This window comes from Scyliorhinus torazame, chromosome 8, assembly GCF_047496885.1.
Source record: "Scyliorhinus torazame isolate Kashiwa2021f chromosome 8, sScyTor2.1, whole genome shotgun sequence".
NCBI classification, from domain to species: domain Eukaryota; kingdom Metazoa; phylum Chordata; class Chondrichthyes; order Carcharhiniformes; family Scyliorhinidae; genus Scyliorhinus; species Scyliorhinus torazame.
Window position 1 is genome coordinate 134,132,760 of NC_092714.1, and position 19,035 is coordinate 134,151,794.

The window sequence follows — 19,035 nt, forward strand, 5'->3', positions numbered from 1 at the left end:
AAAAGGGATGGGATTTCCCACTGAAGTTTCCCCAGTGTATGTCCAGAGGGTAGCAATGGGAAAATTAGTCAGGGTGCAAATCCATCATACACAGGATTTCCTTGGAAATGACAGTAAGACCGGATGTTGAACAGGGATTGTGCCAACTCACAGGCTGATGCAGAAGCTGAAAATGGATGAGTTTAAAATAGAGTTTTCCAAAGCCACAGTGCTGAAGGTAGGGCGAAGACCCAGTTTATACTCATACAACAGGACTGTGAGACATGTCAGAAAGACACAAAACTTTTAATAATAGATATATTCAAACCATAAAATGGGCTTTGTGCTATAATCTACCAGAGCTAGATTATGGCAAATTTAGTGCTATTAATATTTAATCAGTTTACATTATTTTCCAATTAGACTAACACAGGGAGCTGCAAAAAATACAACTCAACACTTAACGAAAACAATCTTTTATTTTGTTTTTTTGAATGAGGTTACGCGGTCTTTAATGTTCCTTTACTCTTTGATGTAAAGAAGGCGGATATATTTTTCATTCCAGTCTTGTCAACTTTTGCCAAAGATTTCTGCGCGGCTGTCATCTTGGAGAGCTAAGGGGAAAAATCAACAATCAACATTACTGCAAAAATAACTGCAGAACTTCAATTACGTTATTTAAAGCTCTCAAAAAGTATCATGCCTATCCTGGGTTGAATGTTCATTTTATTAAATAAACAAGGTATTCAATATCGATTCGTATTGATTGAAGTGTTCTGTATAATGCAGCTCTTGGGAGATATAAATCATCGAATTTACAGCAGAATTGACCATTCCGATCTGGTTGGTTCTCCAGATCATTTAATATTCTTCCTTTTCAAATATATACAATTCTCAAAGTTAATTCGCAAGAACATCCACCAGAAACTGTAAGTTTGACTCCAGCAATCGCTACCCGATAAAGACTCCTAGCCATCGACCCGTATCAGCCTTTTGAATCCCGCGGGCCAGATCCGATTCGATAAGCCATTCGTTTCCCTGACCTGGTGGGCCCTTCCTAAAGTTAAGTATTGGCCAGTAGTGGTAGGTTTCGATACAGATAGTAGGATTATTGTGTAAGCATTAATTGTTGTATATAATAAATGACCATTGATTTCAATCTTACTAAGCGGTGTGCTGACTTATTAATCATAACTCGAGCTTGAACCACGTGGCGGTATCAAAAAGATACCTGGCGACTCATGAGCAAAGGTGACATAATCAGAGGTAATAAAACTAAGGCTAAAAAGAGCAACATAAGAGCAACAGGAAGATGCTGGAATTTATCATCAAGGAAGAAATAGCGAGGCATCTGGATGAAAATTGTCCCTTTGGGCAGACGCAGCATGGGTTCATAAAGGGTAGGTCGTGCCTAACTAATTTAGTGGAATTTTTTGAGGATATTAACAGTGCGGTTGATAACGGGGAGCCAATGGATGTGGTATATCTGGATTTCCAGAAAGCCTTTGACAAGGTGCCACACAAAAGGTTACTGCATAAGATAAAGATGCATGGCATTAAGGGGAAAGTAGTAGCATGGATAGAGGATTGGTTAATTAATAGAAAGCAAAGAGTGGGGATTAATGCGTGTTTCTCTGGTTGGCAATCAGTAGCTAGTGGTGTCCCTCAGGGATCACTGTTGGGCCCACAACTGTTCACAATTTACATAGATGATTTGGAGTTGGGGACCAAGGGCAATGTGTCCAAGTTTGCAGACGACACTAAGATAAGTGGTAAAGCAAAAAGTGCAGAGGATACTAGAAGGCTGCAGAGGGATTTGGATAGGCTATGTGAATGGGCTAGGGTCTGGCAGATGGAATACAATGTTGACAAATGTGAGATTATCCATTTTGGTAGGAATAACAGCAAAAGGGATTATTATTTAAATGATAAAATATTAAAACATGCTGCTGTGCAGAGAGACCTGGGTGTGCTAGTGCATGAGTCGCAAAAAGTTGGTTTACAGGTGCAACAGGTGATTAAGAAGGCAAATGGAATTTTGTCCTTCATTGCTAGAGGGATGGAGTTTAAGACTAGGGAGGTTATGCTGCAATTGTATAAGGTGTTAGTGAGGCCATACCTGGAGTATTGTGTCAGTTTTGGTCTCCTTACTTGAGAAAGGACGTACTGGCCCTGGAGGGTGTGCAGAGGAGATTCACTAGATTAATCACAGAGCTGAAGGGGTTGGATTACGAGGAAAGGTTGAGTAGACTGGGACTGTACTCGTTGGAATTTAGAAGGATGAGGGGGGATCTTATAGAAACATATAAAATTATGAAGGAAATAGATAGGATAGATGCGGGCAGGTTGTTTCCACTGGCGGGTGAAAGCAGAACTAGGGGGCATAGCCTCGAAATAAGGGGAAGTAGATTTAGGACTGAGTTTAGGAGGAACTTCTTCACCCAAAGGGTTGTGAATCTATGGAATTCCTTGCCCAGTGAAGCAGTAAAGGCTCCTTCATTAAATGTTTTTAAGATAAAGATAGATCGTTTTTTGAAGAATAAAAAGATTAAGGGTTATGGTGTTCGGGCCGGAAAGTGGAGCTGAGTCCACAAAAGATCAGCCATGATCTCATTGAATGGTGGAGCAGGCTCGAGGGGCCAGATGGCCTACTCCTGCTCCTAGTTCTTATGTTCTTATGTTTGTGGAAACCAGTGCTAAAAGGCACCCACTTGGGGTCTTCGAGGCAAGGTCGTTAGATCCCACACGTTGGGTAACTCTGGCATAGATATATTTAAGTGTGCTTGATTGCACACTTTGGGCAGCACGGTAGCACAAGTGGATAGCACTGTGGCTTCATAGGGCCAGGGTCCCAGGTTCGATTTACCGCTGGGTCATTGTCTGTGCGGAGTCTGCATGTTCTCCCCATGTCTGCATGGGTTTCCTCCAAATGCTCCGGTTTCCTCCCACAGTCCAAAGACGTGCAGGTTAGGTGAATTGGACATGATAAATTGCCCTTAGTGACCAAAAAGGTTAGGAGGGGTTATTGGGTTGCGGGGAGCTTCGTAAACCTGTTGAGATTTACCAGCCTTGTCACCTCCCGAGTCAAATACGACAAGGCCATTAGATTGTGCCCCATGCACTATTGGAAACTGCAGCAGTGTGTTGTTCGTTGATCTTACCACACAAATGCATTGGTCATGTTAGAACACTTTTTAATGTATCTAAAACTTTTCAGTGCACTGAACTACATAGAAGTTTGTTTTTTCCTCATTTATTGATGACAATGTAAAGAAGTTATTTTACATTTAAATCTGCAATTTGCTTTATTGAATCATCAGTAATTCGTCATTTGACTGTGACAATAATCAAAATATGATAAAACTATTTTATCGTCAACGTGAACCAGAAGTTCTAAAGCAATTTCTCTGTTAATTAATTTAATTCAGAAGAGATACAGGTAAATCCCGGATTTGCTAAAAAGGCTGTTGTGACGGGCAGGCTTGCCTGTTTGGGCGAGTATTGGTTTGGCTAATTTCAGGCTGAAGAGTTCACTCACTTAAATTATTTTACTTAATCGTTTGCCAATTCCTCATTGTTTTTGTGTATGGTCCTGCACTGTGAAATAAATTAATTTTTTGTTTGACTGCATCGCTTTTTTCTGATTCTTTTACTATAAGTCTCAGGGTTTTAAGCAAAATCCTTTTTTAATGGAATGAACTTGGCCTTGACCCATTTCATAAAAACAGAATTTACCTCTATTAAAATAAAAATATATTTTTGTAGAAATAAACATAAAATGTTCCTTGTAAGTATACCATCAGAATGATGTGCTCCCTTTTTTACACACTCTTTGCTTAATATGAACAATGCAGTTTGTCACCCCTCTTTACAGTGCCACCAAGGTGCACTACCAATTTTGTTGTGGAAATCCACAATAAGGATCTTTGAGGCTGGTCAGCTAACTGGGACCTGTAGCAAGATTTGTTTAGATTTAGATTTGTCATGGGGCTGGTTTAGCACAGTGGGCTAAACAGCTGGCTTGTAGAGCGGAACAAGGCCAGCAGCGCGGGTTCAATCCCCGTACCAGCCTCCCCGAACAGGCGCCGGAATGTGGTGACTAGGGGCTTTTCACAGTAACTTCATTTGAAGCCTACTTGTGACAATAAGCGATTTTCCATTCATTTCATGTGTACCGAGGTACAGTGAAAAGTACTGTTCTGCGTACAGTCCAGACAGATTGTTCCATACATGAAACTCATAGAACATACAATAAATTCACAATGTAAATACATAGACATCAGGTGAAGCATCCGGAGTGTAGTGCTACAGCAGTGGAGAAGATGCGTGGAGAGATCAGTTCAGTCCATAAGAGGGTCTTTCAGGAATCTGGTAACAGCAGGGAAGGAGCTGTTTCTGAATCTGTTAGTGCGAGTTCTCAGACTTTTGTATCTCCTGCCCAATGGAAGAGGTTGGAAGAGAGAATAACCCGGGTGGGAGGGGTCTTTAATTATGCTGCCTGCTTTCACCAGGCAGCGGGAGGTGTAGACATAGTCAATGAATGGAAGGTGGGATCACGTGATGGACTGGGCTGTGTTCATAACTCTCTGTCGTTCCTTACGGTCTTGGTCCGAGCAGTTGCCACACCAAGCTGTGATGCAGCCAGATAGGATGCTTTCTGTGGTGCATCTGTAAAAATTAGTAAGAGTCAATGCGGACATGCCGAATTTCCTTAGTTTCCTAATGAAGTATAGGCATTGTTGCGCTGTCGACACAAGTGGACCAGGACAGATTGTTGGTGATGTGCACACCTAGGAATATGAAGCTGTCAACTTATTTAGAAAAACATAGTTTGATTAAAGATAGTCAGCATTGCTTTGTATGCCTCACAAGCCTCAATTGAATTCTTTGAGGATGTGACGAGACACATTGATGAAGGTCGGGCAATGGATGTGGTGTATATGGATTTCAGTAAGGCATTTGGCAAGGTTCCCCATCGTAGGCTCATTCAGAAAGTTAGGGGGCATGGGATATAGGGAAATTTCAGGTCTGGATACAGAATTGGCTGGCCGAAAGACAGCGAGTGGTAGTGGATGGAAAGTATTCCGCCTGGAAGTCGGTGACCAGTGGTGTCCCGCCGAGATCTGTTCTGGGACCTCTGCTCTTTGTGGTTTTTATAAATGACTTGGATGAGGAAGTGGAAGGGTGGGTTAGTACGATTGCCGGTGACACGAAGATTGGTGGAGTTGGAGATAGTGTCAAGCGCTGTTGCAGGTTACAACAGGGCATTGACAGGGTGCAGAGCTGGGCTGAGAAGTGGCAGATGGAGTTAAACCTAGGTAAACATGAAGTGATTCAACTTGGAAGGTCGAATTTGAATGTTGAATACAGGGTTAAAGGCAGAATTCTTGGAAGCGTGGAGGTACAGAGGGATCTTGGGGTCCACGTACATAGATCCCTCCAGGCGGAATACTTTCCATCCACTACCACTTGCTGTCTTCTTTCATGTCATCAGCAAAGTTGTAGATGGAGTTGGAGCCGGATTTTGCCATTATACTTCAGGAGGGAAAATATTTGTTCACACACATAGATGGAGCCAAACAAAACACCTTGCAGATATTTGGGATCTTCGTTCCATTCAAGGAAACATAAAACTTGCCTAGTATTTTGAACTGTATTTTTCCTTGAAGGTGGAATCACATTGGAGATCAAAGAGCTCAAGTTGTAATTCTTGAAGGAGTTTATCATAGTCAAATAACAGAATGCTTGACGCCAGCTCCAGTGTCCTCTCTATTATCCCAAAGTCAGAGGATTGACAAGAAGGTGCTCTGTGCAAGTCTCTCAAAATGCTGCTGCACATCTCGGTCTTTATGGTGGCACTTCCAAGAATTTCAGCTTTGGAAAGTGGGCAAACTATTTGCTCTTCATTTGTTTTGAAAACAAGTTTAACTTGACTGTGAAAGCTTCCACAGTGGAATACGACTTGTGCACAAAGTCTTTCTTGCCTTGCCCCTTCTGTGCAAAGGTATTCACACCAATAGCAAGGCCACACATCCTGTTGGAATTCCTCAATTCATAGAAATAATTTTCTTTCCTCTGCAGGGGCCGGTGTCGACTCGATGGGCCGAATGGCCTCCTTCTGCACTATAAATTCTATGATTCTATGCATCTCCAGAAATCTTCAAATTTCATCCCTAACCTCCCACACTCACTGGAATACAGTTGCCGCCAGCAGACAAGGAATGATAATACAAGTCCTGGTGTTCGGCCTCAGGGTCGTTGAGAAGGGAAATGAATTGCTGATGATTGATGTACCAGTCCCACGTTGCTGATGAATCATGGCCATGAATCACTATCAATTAGACTACAATAGACCCAGGCATAAGGGGAGTGTTTAAAACTGCCACTTCAAGACCTTTGGAAACTATTGGTCCAAAATCACCTGTTCCTCCAAAGCATGCTACACTTAGCTTCTGCATAAACCTGAACGTTTCACTCTTCCTCCTCCAAGCCTGTGGCAGTGCTTTCTTTCTGAATCTGTGACTTTGTACAATAGATTGTGGCTTATGTTGTTTCTGGGGTCTTATATCTTTCTACCTTTAGAGGGTGGTAAAAGCAATCATCAATTTCAAAAGGAAATTGGATATGGACTTGATAAGGAAAGATTTGCAGGGCTATGGGAAGAGCAAGGAAGTGGGGTTAATCAAACAGCTCAATCAAACCCTCTCCTGTGGCATGTCCAGTGGTGAAAGCATCCTCTTTATTGTATGTCATTAAATATCACCACTCAACAGCCAACCCTCACTCCCTAATCTACTTTTTTCACAACTTATTTCATCCTCTGCAACTTTGGACAAAGTTACCGCCAGAAACTTGGTGATGTATTGAAAGAGTTGATTAATCGGCGACAGATTGAGAACATAGAAATGGCAATTCAGCCCTGGCTGCCCACTGAACAAATGTTCAGACCAATGAGAGACAGCATCTCCTGACCCTGATCAAAAATCATTGCCCAAGAGCTGCTATTACAGAGATCACTTTTCAACCTGGTGCTCTGGTTTCCTCCCACAAGTCCTGAAAGACGTGCTTGTTAGGTGAATCGGACATTCTGAATTCTCCCTCTTTTACCCGAACAGGCGCCGGAGTGTGGCGACTAGGGGCTTTCACAGTAACTTCATTACAGTGTTAATGTAAGCCTACTTGTGACACTAATGAAGATTATTATAAAATAAAACATGGCTACAATTCAGTTTGGAAAGCACGTTGCAAGGACTGCATTGTGCTTCTAAAGTCTGTTTTCCCTTGTTAATGTTTATGGATAGGAGCTTACAAAACCATTTTACAAATTCTTTAAGTGATTGCAAAACAGTTGAACAGAATTTTAATGTTCAAACTGCTCACTGGCCAATTGTCCCCTTAGCTCAGGTGCATTCAGGCCAATTGTGTCGAGGCTGAGATCAGCTCGGCAGGAACTGGGCAGGGAGCCTGGGATCTCCGGCCTGTGCAGGGAGCCTGGGATGTCTGGCCTGTGCAGGGAGCCTGGGATCTCTGGCCTGTGCAGGGAGCCTGGGATCTCTGGCCTGTGAAGGGAGCCTGGGATCTCTGGCCTGTGCAGGGAGCCTGGGATCTCTGGCCTGTGCAGGGAGCCTGGGATCTCTGGCCTGTGCAGGGAGCCTGGGATCTCTGGCCTGTGCAGGGAGCCTGGGATCTCTGGCCTGTGCAGGGAGCCTGGGATCTCTGGCCTGTGCAGGGAGCCTGGGATCTCTGGCCTGTGAAGGGAGCCTGGGATCTCTGGCCTGTGCAGGGAGTCTGGGATCTCTGGCCTGTGCAGGGAGCCAGGGATCCCTGGCCTGTGCAGGGAGCCTGGGATCTCTGGCCTGTGCAGGGAGCCTGGGATCTCTGGCCTGTGCAGGGAGTCTGGGATCTCTGGCCTGTGCAGGGAGCCTGGGATCTCTGGCCTGTGCAGGGAGCCAGGGATCCCTGGCCTGTGTGGCTCAGTGCTCCACACTATTCTCAAATAAAATGGAAAGTGTCTAAAATACTTGAGAACGGACTTCTTCACAGATTCTGGTTTTAAGTACAGTCCAAACAATATCATGCGTGCAAGAGTCAAGAGAGGAAGCTCCTTACCTTTGTCTCTTTTGAATCAGAGTTGAACTTGGTGTAGTCTTCGTCAGCCTCCACTAGTTTGCCGGACAGTTTTCTTTTCTGTAATGGCAGTTTATGAAGGTTTTGTTGAACTAAGTTATGCAACACTGACAGGATGCATGCTTCATTGCAGGAAAAGAAAAGCCCTTTGCCAAAATAAACCCTCTAAAATACGCAATGGACGCAGGATCTCTACCAAGTGTTGAATTCGGACAATTCATGCACAAGTAAAATGAATTTCATGCAGATCTTCGTGCAAAGGTTCCAGTGAGCTGAACTAAACCAGCAATAACTGAGCACAATGAGCATTTTTTCTTACTGTGGAAACTACTTTTTCCCACTAAATATTCAAATTGCTTTACACAAAGTCATAGAATTAGGAATAGTTCTTGAGCATGCAAGTTCTTGAGCAGGATATACAGCAGTATATTTTAACAGGGTCCGTGTTATTATTGCTTCTGATAACCAGAAATTCCTCATTTACTTACCTTGGGATACCTTTTGTACTAACGTTAATGAAAAAAGTTTTGCCGACAGAGAGGGGAACAACCCCTCATTAAACTTAGCACAGGGCACATACCCTTTAATAGGGCTCTCACAAGCAAGTGAAATAATAGAACACAACCATACCACTTCATGGCCCTCTTCTGATACACGTTAATTGACCCCCAGTTTGGCTTCACTTGCATTGTGGGGTAGATTCAGAACTAATGGAAAAACCTGTCTTTACTTGTTCAGAAGTCACGATCATGGTGAGTGAGAGAATGAGCGAATAGGTGTGTGTGCGCGTGTGTGTGGAAGTGTACTTGTGTCATGACTGGCAGTAAAGCCATTCCCTAATGAAGACCGATAAGTAGCGACAATGGTGAACGTTCATGCTGGACCGAGACAGCAGAGTTAGCCTCTCACATTGCTAACTGTTGTCTAGATTAGCTGCCACAGACACATCTGAGTCGCAGAACCCAGTGTGGGGAGGGTAGTAGTTGTACTGTCACCAGGACCTTTATGTTACAAGGTTTTTGTTATATTATTTGTTTCCTTGGGAAGCTGGCAATGCTAGTGAGGCACTTCTTGCCCCTCCCTCATTACTCTGAACTTATTAGGCACATAGAAAGAACCAGAGACTTGGTAGATTTGGCAAGTTTCCATCACTGGAGAATATCAGAGTTCCAGTTAGGTTTTGATCACAGTCCGGTAGCAGCTACTCGCATGGAAATGATCAGATTTATTACATTCAGGTGCTCCAATGCTATGATTACCAGCTGGATATATAAAAAGGGACACAGAATGCTTAATGTACTTGTTAAGAAAATCTGTACACGGGAGTCACATACATACATATAAATGAGAAACCAATCTGAGGGCAGAATGTTACTTGGGGACCAAAACTGGCGACTGACCCTCAGTTAATGCCACACTCCAGGCGACTGACCCTCAGTTAATGCCACACTCCAGGCTACTGACCCTCGGTCAATGCCACACTCCAGGCGACTGACCCTCGCCAACGCCACATCCCATGGCGACTGACCCTCGGTCAACACCACACCCCATGGCGACTGACCCTCGCCAACGCCACATCCCATGGCGACTGACCCTCGCCAACGCCACATCCCATGCCGACTGACCCTCAGTTAATGCAACACTCCAGGCGACTGACCCTCGGTCAATGCCACACCCCATGGCGACTGACCCTCGTCAACACCACACCCCATGGCGACTGACCCTCGTCAACGCCACATCCCATGGCGACTGCTCTCGGTCAACGCCACACCCCATGGCGACTGACCCTCGTCAACGCCACGTCCCATGGTGACTGACCCTCGTCAACGCCACATCCCATGGCGACTGACCCTCGCCAACGACACACCCCATGGCTACTGCTCTCGGTCAACACCACACCCCATGGCTACTGCTCTCGGTCAACACCACACCCCATGGCGACTGACCCTCGTCAACACCACACTCCATGGCTACTGCTCTCAGTCAACGCCACACCCCATGGCGACTGACCCTCACCAACGCCACACCCCATGGCGACTGACCCTCACCAACGCCACACCCCATGGCGACTGACCCTCGCCAACGCCACACCCCTTGGCGACTGACCCTCACCAATGCCACATCCCATGGCGACTTCTCTCGGTCAACACCACACCCCATGGAGACCGACCCTCGGCACACCACCCCATAGGTTCACCCTGATGCCAAAATATCCTTTAGGATTGCCGCTGGGAGTTGGTCAACCTGAGACAACGCAGTGCTCGAGAAGTAATGAGCCTCAGACAGTGCAGCATCCACAAGTACTGAACCTCAGTGTCATGTTCAGTGTATTATGAACTTGCGTCAATATTTTATAGTTTTAAAAACCACAAAAGGGTACAAAAAGATGGCTTATGATCACCTAACCTATCTCATGCATTGAAACTCTCCATTGTCTCAAGTGGGAGCAATAGGAGTTCTCCAGGCAGATGTTGGCTCAATGCCTTTTCCTGAAACTAATACAAAAGGGTAATTTCAAATTGAATGTACCTAATAAAATACAAATACACTGCTGTTTTAAACTCTCAAGGTGTGAAAGCCAACACACAGGATATATAATTGACTGGCCACCCACCTTATTTGGAAAAGGACTTTGGACTTGTAACAGGTCAGGTGGATGAGTCAGCCAAATTTGTTGCCCACCTTTAAAACAGCAAGAATCAGCTCTGCAGAGGCAAAGACACCTTCGGGATGCCGTGAACCAACCTGGAGTCAACTGATCAGCCAAGGTAATGAACATCAATGACTTGAAAGTGAGAGAAGGGCCCCCCCCCCCCCCCCAACCTATTACAATTTCAAGTTCACCTGGGTATCACCCTTCTGGATATTCAACTACAAGAAGCCTTGCAGCTTATTAGGAAACCTCTCCTTACAAGACCTTCACTTCAGCTAAAAGCATCAACTCATTCTAGAAACTACAGACCTGCCACAAAAGAGATCCTGAGATAAACATACTTTGTAATCTTATTATTTTTCAACTTGATTTGGATCAAGTTTTTATGTGAGTAACAGTGTGTGCTGTCGATTGAATCTTTAAAAATCAGAGGGCGGGATAATAAACAACCTTCTTTATTTCTTAAAGCTCACAAAAAAGCTGGCTGCTGGAATAATTTAAATTGGAACAATTACTCTGAGTAGGAGAATACATCTTAAATACAAAAATCTTTGATCATGAACAGTAAGAAAACACATTAAAAAACTCTTGTCTGTGACACTCAAACAGATCAGCACTCTGCGAGCACAGACCCTTGGGGGGGGGGGGGGGGGGGGGTGCAGCATCCACAAGTACAGACCCTGGGGTGGTGCAGCATTCCACGAGTATGCAGACCCTCGGCTGTTGCAGCGTTCTACGGCACAGACCATCGGGCCGTGCAGCGCTCCGCGGGTGCAGAACCTCGGTGGGTGGTGGGCGATTTGAGAATACAGATTCCCGGATGGTACTGCATCCACAAGTACAGACCCTCGGGAGGTGCATTATTCCATGAGTACAGATCCCAGGCTGGTGCAGAGTTCCATGGGTATAGGCCCTCGTGCGGTGCAGCGTTCCGTGGTTACTGACCAGGAATTGAATTTTTTAACTCCTCCAAAACTTTAATTTCTCTGAGAGCTTCATAAGTTTGGTCTATTTTCAAAGCCCTTATCTACCTATCAAAATTACTCTGTTTGAGCCTTTCAAACCCCATGTATGTTTGACCAAATTCTTTCCTTAAATTTCTAAACCTTTGTCTGTAAGCTTCAGGCACTAGCTCATATGCACTGAAGGTGGATTTCTTCACCTCCTCATACGTTCCAGATACCTCCTCCGGTAGTGATGCAAACACTTCACTGGCTCTACCTACCAGCTTTGTTTGAATCAGTAACACCCACATGTCCTGTGGCCATTTCATTTGTTTAGCTACCTTCTCAAATGAAATGAAAAAGACTTCCACTTCCTTCTCGTCAAACCTTGGCAATGCTTGGACATATTTAAATAGATGCCCACCAAGGCTTCGACTATGACGCTGTTTCTCACTATCCTCATCACTATCATCCAACTGTCCGTTTCCCTTTATGTCTGCCAATTTCAACTGATTGTCATGTTTCATGGCCATTTTCTGAAGTTCAAACTCCCTCTCTTTATCTTTTTCCCTGATCTGTATCTCCCTTTCTTTTTCTTTTTTTTCTCCTTTCTTCTCTCTCTTTTTCTTTTTCCTCTCTCTCTCTCTTTCTCCTCTCGCTCTCTTTCTTTTTCCTCTCTCTCACTCTCGTATGCCAGCCGCTTTAATTCTTTCTGATGTTCCATTTGTTTAATTTGCAACTGAATTTTTGCCATTTCCAATGAGTCAAACTCTATCTCAGGTAACTTTAAATGCTTAACCACTGCCATAATTACCTCATCTTTTCGCATTTTGTCAGGTAATGTTAACTGCAATGTTCTTGCCAAATCTAACAGTCTGTTTTAGTTTCTGTCCGTAAAGTACTAGGTGTGACATTCACCACCCCCAAAAACTTCTGAGCCTCTGAAAGAGCCATTGTTCACAACACTTTCCCCACTTAAACTAAAATACCACACCAGAAAAGCAACAATCCTTCACTGTCTTTAAGTTCACAAAGGCCAATCCAATAGATAGACTTTTATCCCCCTCGAGCACCCAATGTTATGGGGGAGGCGTTTTCAGAACCCCAAAATGTATCATGGAGTTCAACCAACCTCTCCCTTTAATGGATTTGTTGCTTTTCCTAGCACACGGCTTTTTCCCTAGGTGTGGAATTACAATTATGGACACGTGGGTTTTTAAACACAAATCACTGTGTATTCCATGAACTCAACTTAACATCTTAAATAAACATTGGATCTCTTAACATCCCTTACTTCAAAGATAACTCAGAAAATATTACAACAGTAAATAACTCCTTAAAATGTTCCTTCAATCTTCCAAGAGACTTAACACCTTTAAACAGTATCACATCAGATTAAAGGATATATATATTTTCTGTAGAATGGCAGAGATATATTAGCTTGGTTGATTTCAGCTCCAGCACCTTGCTTTCTTCTTGCAGCTCTCTGGAAACCCACAGACACACACCCACAGCTTTTTAAAACTGAAACTAAAAACCTGCAAAATGGCTGACCTGAGCTGAGCTCCACCCACTCTATGACATCACTGTTTTCTTAAAGGTACATTGCTTAAACATACAGTTCTTAAAGGCACTCTCGCATGACAGTGTAGTGAAGCATTCTGAGAGTACAGACCCTCGACAGTGACGCATTGTGAGAGTACAGACCCTCGGCAGTGAAGCATTCGGAGAATACAGGCCCTCGAATGGTGAAGCGTTCTGAGTACAGACCCTCGAGTGGTGAAGCGTTCTGAGAGTACAGATCCTCGGCAGTGAAGCATTCTGAGAGCACAGACCCTCGTGTGGTGAAGCTTTCTGAGTACAGCCCCTCGTGTGGTGAAGCGTTCTGAGTACAGCCCCTCATGTGGTGAAGCATTCGGAGAATACAAACTCTCGTGTGGTGAAGCGTTCTGAGTACAGACCCTCGAGTGGTGAAGGGTTCTGAGAGTACAGCCCCTCGAGTGGTGAAGCGTTCGGAGAGTACAGACCCTCGAGTGGTGAAGCGTTCTGAGAGTACAGACCCTCGAGTGGTGAAGCGTGCTGAGTACAGACCCTCGTGTGGTGAAGCGTTCGGAGAGTACAGACCCTCGTGTGGTGAAGCGTTCGGAGAGTACAGACCCTCGTGTGGGGAAGCGTTCTGAGTACAGACCCTCGTGTGGTGAAGCGATCTGAGAATACAGACCCTCGAGTGGTGAAGCGTTCTGAGAGTACAGACCCTCGTGTGGGAAAGCGTTCTGAGAATACAGACCCTCGTGTGGTGAAGCGATCTGAGAATACAGCCCCTCGAGTGGTGAAGCGTTCGGAGAGTACAGACCCTCGAGTGGTGAAGCATTCTGAGAGTACAGACCCTCGTGTGGTGAAGCGATCTGAGAATACAGCCCCTCGAGTGGTGAATCGTTCTGAGAATACAGCCCCTCGAGTGGTGAAGCGTTCTGAGAATACAGCCCCTCGAGTGGTAAAGCGTTCTGAGAATACAGACCCTCGTGTGGTGAAGCGTTCGGAGAGTACAGCCCCTCGAGTGGTGAAGCGTTCTGAGAGTACAGACCCTCGAGTGGTGAAACGTTCTGAGTACAGACCCTCGAGTGGTGAAGCGTTCCGAGTACAGATCCTCGAGTGGTGAAGCGTTCGGAGTACAGCCCCTCGAGTGGTGAAACGTTCTGAGAGTACAGACCCTCGAGTGGTGAAACGTTCTGAGTACAGACCCTCGAGTGGTGAAGCGTTCTGAGTACAGATCCTCGAGTGGTGAAACGTTCTGAGTACAGACCCTCGAGTGGTGAAGCGTTCTGAGTACAGCCCCTCGTGTGGTGAAGCGTTCAGAGAATACAGACCCTCGTGTGGTGAAGCGATCTGAGAATACAGCCCCTCGTGTGGTGAGGCGTTCGGAGAGTACAGACCCTCGAGTGGTGCAGCGTTCTGAGAATACAGACCCTCGAGTGGTGCAGCGTTCTGAGAATACAGACCCTCGAGTGGTGCAGCGTTCTGAGAATACAGACCCTCGTGTGGTGAAGCGTTCTGAGTACAGCCCCTCGTTTGGTGAAGCGTTCTGAGTACAGCCCCTCGAGTGGTGAAGCGTTCTTAGAATACAGACCCTCGTGTGGTGAAGCATTCTGAGAGTACAGACCCTCGAGTGGTGAAGCGTTCTGAGAGTACAGACCCTCGTGTGGTGAAGTGTTCTGAGTACAGACCCTCGTGTGGTGCAGCGTTCTGAGAATACAGACCCTCGAGTGGTGCAGCGTTCTGAGAATACAGACCCTCGAGTGGTGCAGCGTTCTGAGAATACAGACCCTCGAGTGGTGAAGCGTTCTGAGAGTACAGACCCTCGAGTGCGAAGCATTCTGAGAATACAGACCCTCGAGTGGTGAAGCGTTCTGAGAATACAGACCCTCGAGTGGTGCAGCGTTCTGAGAATACAGACCCTCGAGTGGTGCAGCGTTCTGAGAATACAGACCCTCGAGTGGTGAAGCGTTCTGAGAATACAGACCCTCGAGTGGTGCAGCGTTCTGAGACTACAGACCCTGGAGTGGTGCAGCGTTCTGAGAATACAGACCCTCGAGTGGTGAAGCGTTCTGAGAGTACAGACCCTCGAGTGGTGCAGCGTTCTGAGACTACAGACCCTCGAGTGGTGCAGCGTTCTGAGAATACAGACCCTCGAGTGGTGAAGCGTTCTGAGAGTACAGACCCTCGTGTGGTGAAGTGTTCTGAGTACAGCCCCTCGAGTGGTGAAGCGTTCTGAGAATACAGACCCTCGAGTGGTGCAGCGTTCGGAGAGTACAGACCCTCGAGTGTGAAGCATTCTGAGAATACAGACCCTCGAGTGGTGAAGCGTTCTGAGAATACAGACCCTCGAGTGGTGCAGCGTTCTGAGACTACAGACCCTCGAGTGGTGCAGCGTTCTGAGAATACAGACCCTCGAGTGGTGAAGCGTTCTGAGAGTACAGACCCTCGAGTGGTGCAGCGTTCTGAGACTACAGACCCTCGAGTGGTGCAGTGTTCTGAGAATACAGACCCTCGAGTGGTGAAGCGTTCTGAGAGTACAGACCCTCGTGTGGTGCAGCGTTCTGAGAATACAGACCCTCGAGTGGTGCAGCGTTCTGCGATTACAGACCCTCGAGTGTGAAGCATTCTGAGAATACAGACCCTCGAGTGGTGCAGCGTTCTGAGTACAGACCCTCGAGTGGTGAAGCGTTCTGAGAATACAGACCCTCGAGTGGTGAAGCATTCTGAGAATACAGACCCTCGTGTGGTGCAGCGTTCTAAGACTACAGACCCTCGAGTGGTGAAGTGTTCTGAGAATACAGACCCTCGTGTGGTGCAGCGTTCTGAGAATACAGACCCTCGAGTGGTGCAGCGTTCTGCGATTACAGACCCTCGAGTGTGAAGCATTCTGAGAATACAGACCCTCGAGTGGTGAAGCGTTCTGAGAATACAGACCCTCGAGTGGTGAAGCATTCTGAGAATACAGACCCTCGTGTGGTGCAGCGTTCTGAGAGTACAGACCCTCGAGTGGTGAAGCGTTCGGAGAGTACAGACCCTCGAGTGGTGAAGTGTTCTGAGAATACAGACCCTCGAGTGGTGAAGTGTTCTGAGAGTACAGACCCTCGAGTGGTGAAGCGTTCTAAGACTACAGACCATCGAGCGGTGAAGCGTTCGGAGAGTACAGCCCCTCGAGTGGTGAAGCGTTCTGAGAATACAGCCCCTCGAGTGGTGCAGCGTTCTGAGAATACAGCCCCTCGAGTGGTGAAGCGTTCTGAGAGTACAGACCCTCGAGTGGTGCAGCGTTCTGAGAGTACAGACCCTCGAGTGTGAAGCGTTCTGAGAGTACAGACCCTCGAGTGGTGAAGCGTTCGGAGAGTACAGACCCTCGAGTGGTGAAGCGTTCGGAGAGTACAGACCCTCGAGTGGTGAAGCGTTCGGAGAGTACAGCCCCTCGAGTGGTGAAGCGTTCGGAGAGTACAGCCCCTCGAGTGGTGAAGCGTTCGGAGAGTACAGCCCCTCGAGTGGTGAAGCGTTCGGAGAGTACAGACCCTCGAGTGGTGAAGTGTTCTGAGAATACAGACCCTCGAGTGGTGAAGCGTTCGGAGAGTACAGACCCTCGAGTGGTGAAGTGTTCTGAGAATACAGACCCTCGAGTGGTGAAGCGTTCTGAGAATACAGACCCTCGAGTGGTGCAGCGTTCTGAGTACAGCCCCTCGAGTGGTGAAGCGTTCGGAGAGTACAGACCCTCGAGTGGTGAAGTGTTCTGAGAATACTGACCCTCGAGTGGTGAAGCGTTCTGAGAATACAGACCATCGAGCGGTGAAGCATTCTGAGAATACAGACCCTCGTGTGGTGCAGCGTTCTGAGAGTACAGACCCTCGAATGGTGAAGCGTTCGGAGAGTACAGACCCTCGAGTGGTGAAGTGTTCTGAGAATACAGACCCTCGAGTGGTGAAGTGTTCTGAGAGTACAGACCCTCGAGTGGTGAAGCGTTCTAAGACTACAGACCATCGAGCGGTGAAGCGTTCGGAGAGTACAGCCCCTCGAGTGGTGAAGCGTTCTGAGAATACAGCCCCTCGAGTGGTGCAGCGTTCTGAGAATACAGCCCCTCGAGTGGTGAAGCGTTCTGAGAGTACAGACCCTCGAGTGGTGCAGCGTTCTGAGAGTACAGACCCTCGAGTGTGAAGCGTTCTGAGAGTACAGACCCTCGAGTGGTGAAGCGTTCGGAGAGTACAGACCCTCGAGTGGTGAAGCGTTCGGAGAGTACAGACCCTCGAGTGGTGAAGCGTTCGGAGAGTACAGCCCCTCGAGTGGTGAAGCGTTCGGAGAGTACAGCCCCTCGAGTGGTGAAGCGTTCGGAGAGTACAGCCCCTCGAGTGGTGAAGCGTTCGGAGAGTACAGACCCTCGAGTGGTGAAGTGTTCTGAGAATACAGACCCTCGAGTGGTGAAGCGTTCTGAGAATACAGACCCTCGAGTGGTGCAGCGTTCTGAGTACAGCCCCTCGAGTGGTGAAGCGTTCGGAGAGTACAGACCCTCGAGTGGTGAAGTGTTCTGAGAATACAGACCCTCGAGTGGTGAAGCATTCTAAGACTACAGACCCTCGAGTGGTGAAGCGTTCTGAGAATACAGACCATCGAGCGGTGAAGCGTTCGGAGAGTACAGACCCTCGAGTGGTGAAGTGTTCGGAGAGTACAGACCCTCGAGTGGTGCAGCGTTCTGAGAATACAGACCCTCGAGTGGTGCAGCGTTCTGCGAATACAGACCCTCGAGTGTGAAGCATTCTGAGAGTACAGACCCTCGAGTGGTGAAGCGTTCTGAGAATACAGTCCCTCGAGTGGTGCAGCGTTCTGAGACTACAGACCCTCGAGTGGTGAAGCGTTCTGAGAATACAGACCCTCGAGTGGTGCAGCGTTCTGAGACTACAGACCCTCGAGTGGTGAAGCGTTCTGAGAATACAGACCCTCGAGTGGTGAAGCGTTCTGAGAATACAGACCCTCGTGTGGTGCAGCGTTCTGAGAATACAGACCCTCGAGTGGTTCAGCGTTCTGAGACTACAGACCCTCGAGTGGTGAAACGTTCTGAGAATACAGACCCTCGAGTGGTGAAGCGTTCTGAGAATACAGACCCTCGTGTGGTGCAGCGTTCTGAGAATACAGACCCTCGAGTGGTTCAGCGTTCTGAGAATACAGACCCTCACTGTAATGGCTCCTCTTTCATTGCAATATCAGCCTGGAATATGCCTACATTAAGTCCAGGAGTGGGGGATGAAATCCCAGTCTTCAGACTCCGTTACAAGGATGTAAATACGTATCATTACACAATGTATCTGAAGTGAAAAAGCAGACTTTACCGAATGGCTATTCTGCTGGCTCAATTTCTAAAAATGTCTTTATGGGAATGTTTAAAAAGATTGGCATGTTCTATTGTTTCTGCCAAAACATTTTAAAATATGAAATCTTATTTTATACATTACATTCATCCCTCTCGAACTGCTTCAGTAATAAATTTTAGATGTACTTATGCCAGTAATATCATGCTACTACTTTTTAAAGGTTTCTATAAAATGCCTTGCAGCAAATCATGACCAATACGATAGAAACAGACCTTTGATGGTGGCTCGCTCACTGCCGTTTTTGTCGAAAAAGCTGGTAACCTAACAAACGGAAATATAAATATTAGTACGAAATGAGAAACTCCAGATGTTGTAAATATTAGTACCATGAGTAGGACCGTGGTTGTAAGATGACTCTGCAGTTTTGTTAAATGTCACATCCTCCATGGCCTCAGGATGTCCCAAAGACCCTCACAGCAAATCA

General features: G+C 46.5%; 1 protein-coding gene across 2 annotated transcripts in view; it reads right to left on the reverse strand.

Annotated features, from left to right (window-relative positions):
* The window catches only part of rnaseh2b (ribonuclease H2, subunit B), a 73,917-nt gene that overhangs the window by 23,743 nt on the left and 31,139 nt on the right, over positions 1-19,035 (reverse strand). Inside the window, exons 9-11 of one of the 2 annotated variants that reach the window (XM_072514216.1) lie at positions 18,824-18,872; positions 8,089-8,166; positions 440-593 (exon numbers count right to left, since the gene is read on the reverse strand). In XM_072514216.1, the coding sequence (XP_072370317.1) occupies positions 480-593; positions 8,089-8,166; positions 18,824-18,872 (241 nt within the window). In that variant the 3' untranslated portion in view covers positions 440-479. Of the gene's footprint in view, positions 1-439; positions 594-8,088; positions 8,167-18,823; positions 18,873-19,035 lie in introns of those variants that run through there. The other variant, XM_072514217.1, reaches the window with a different exon arrangement.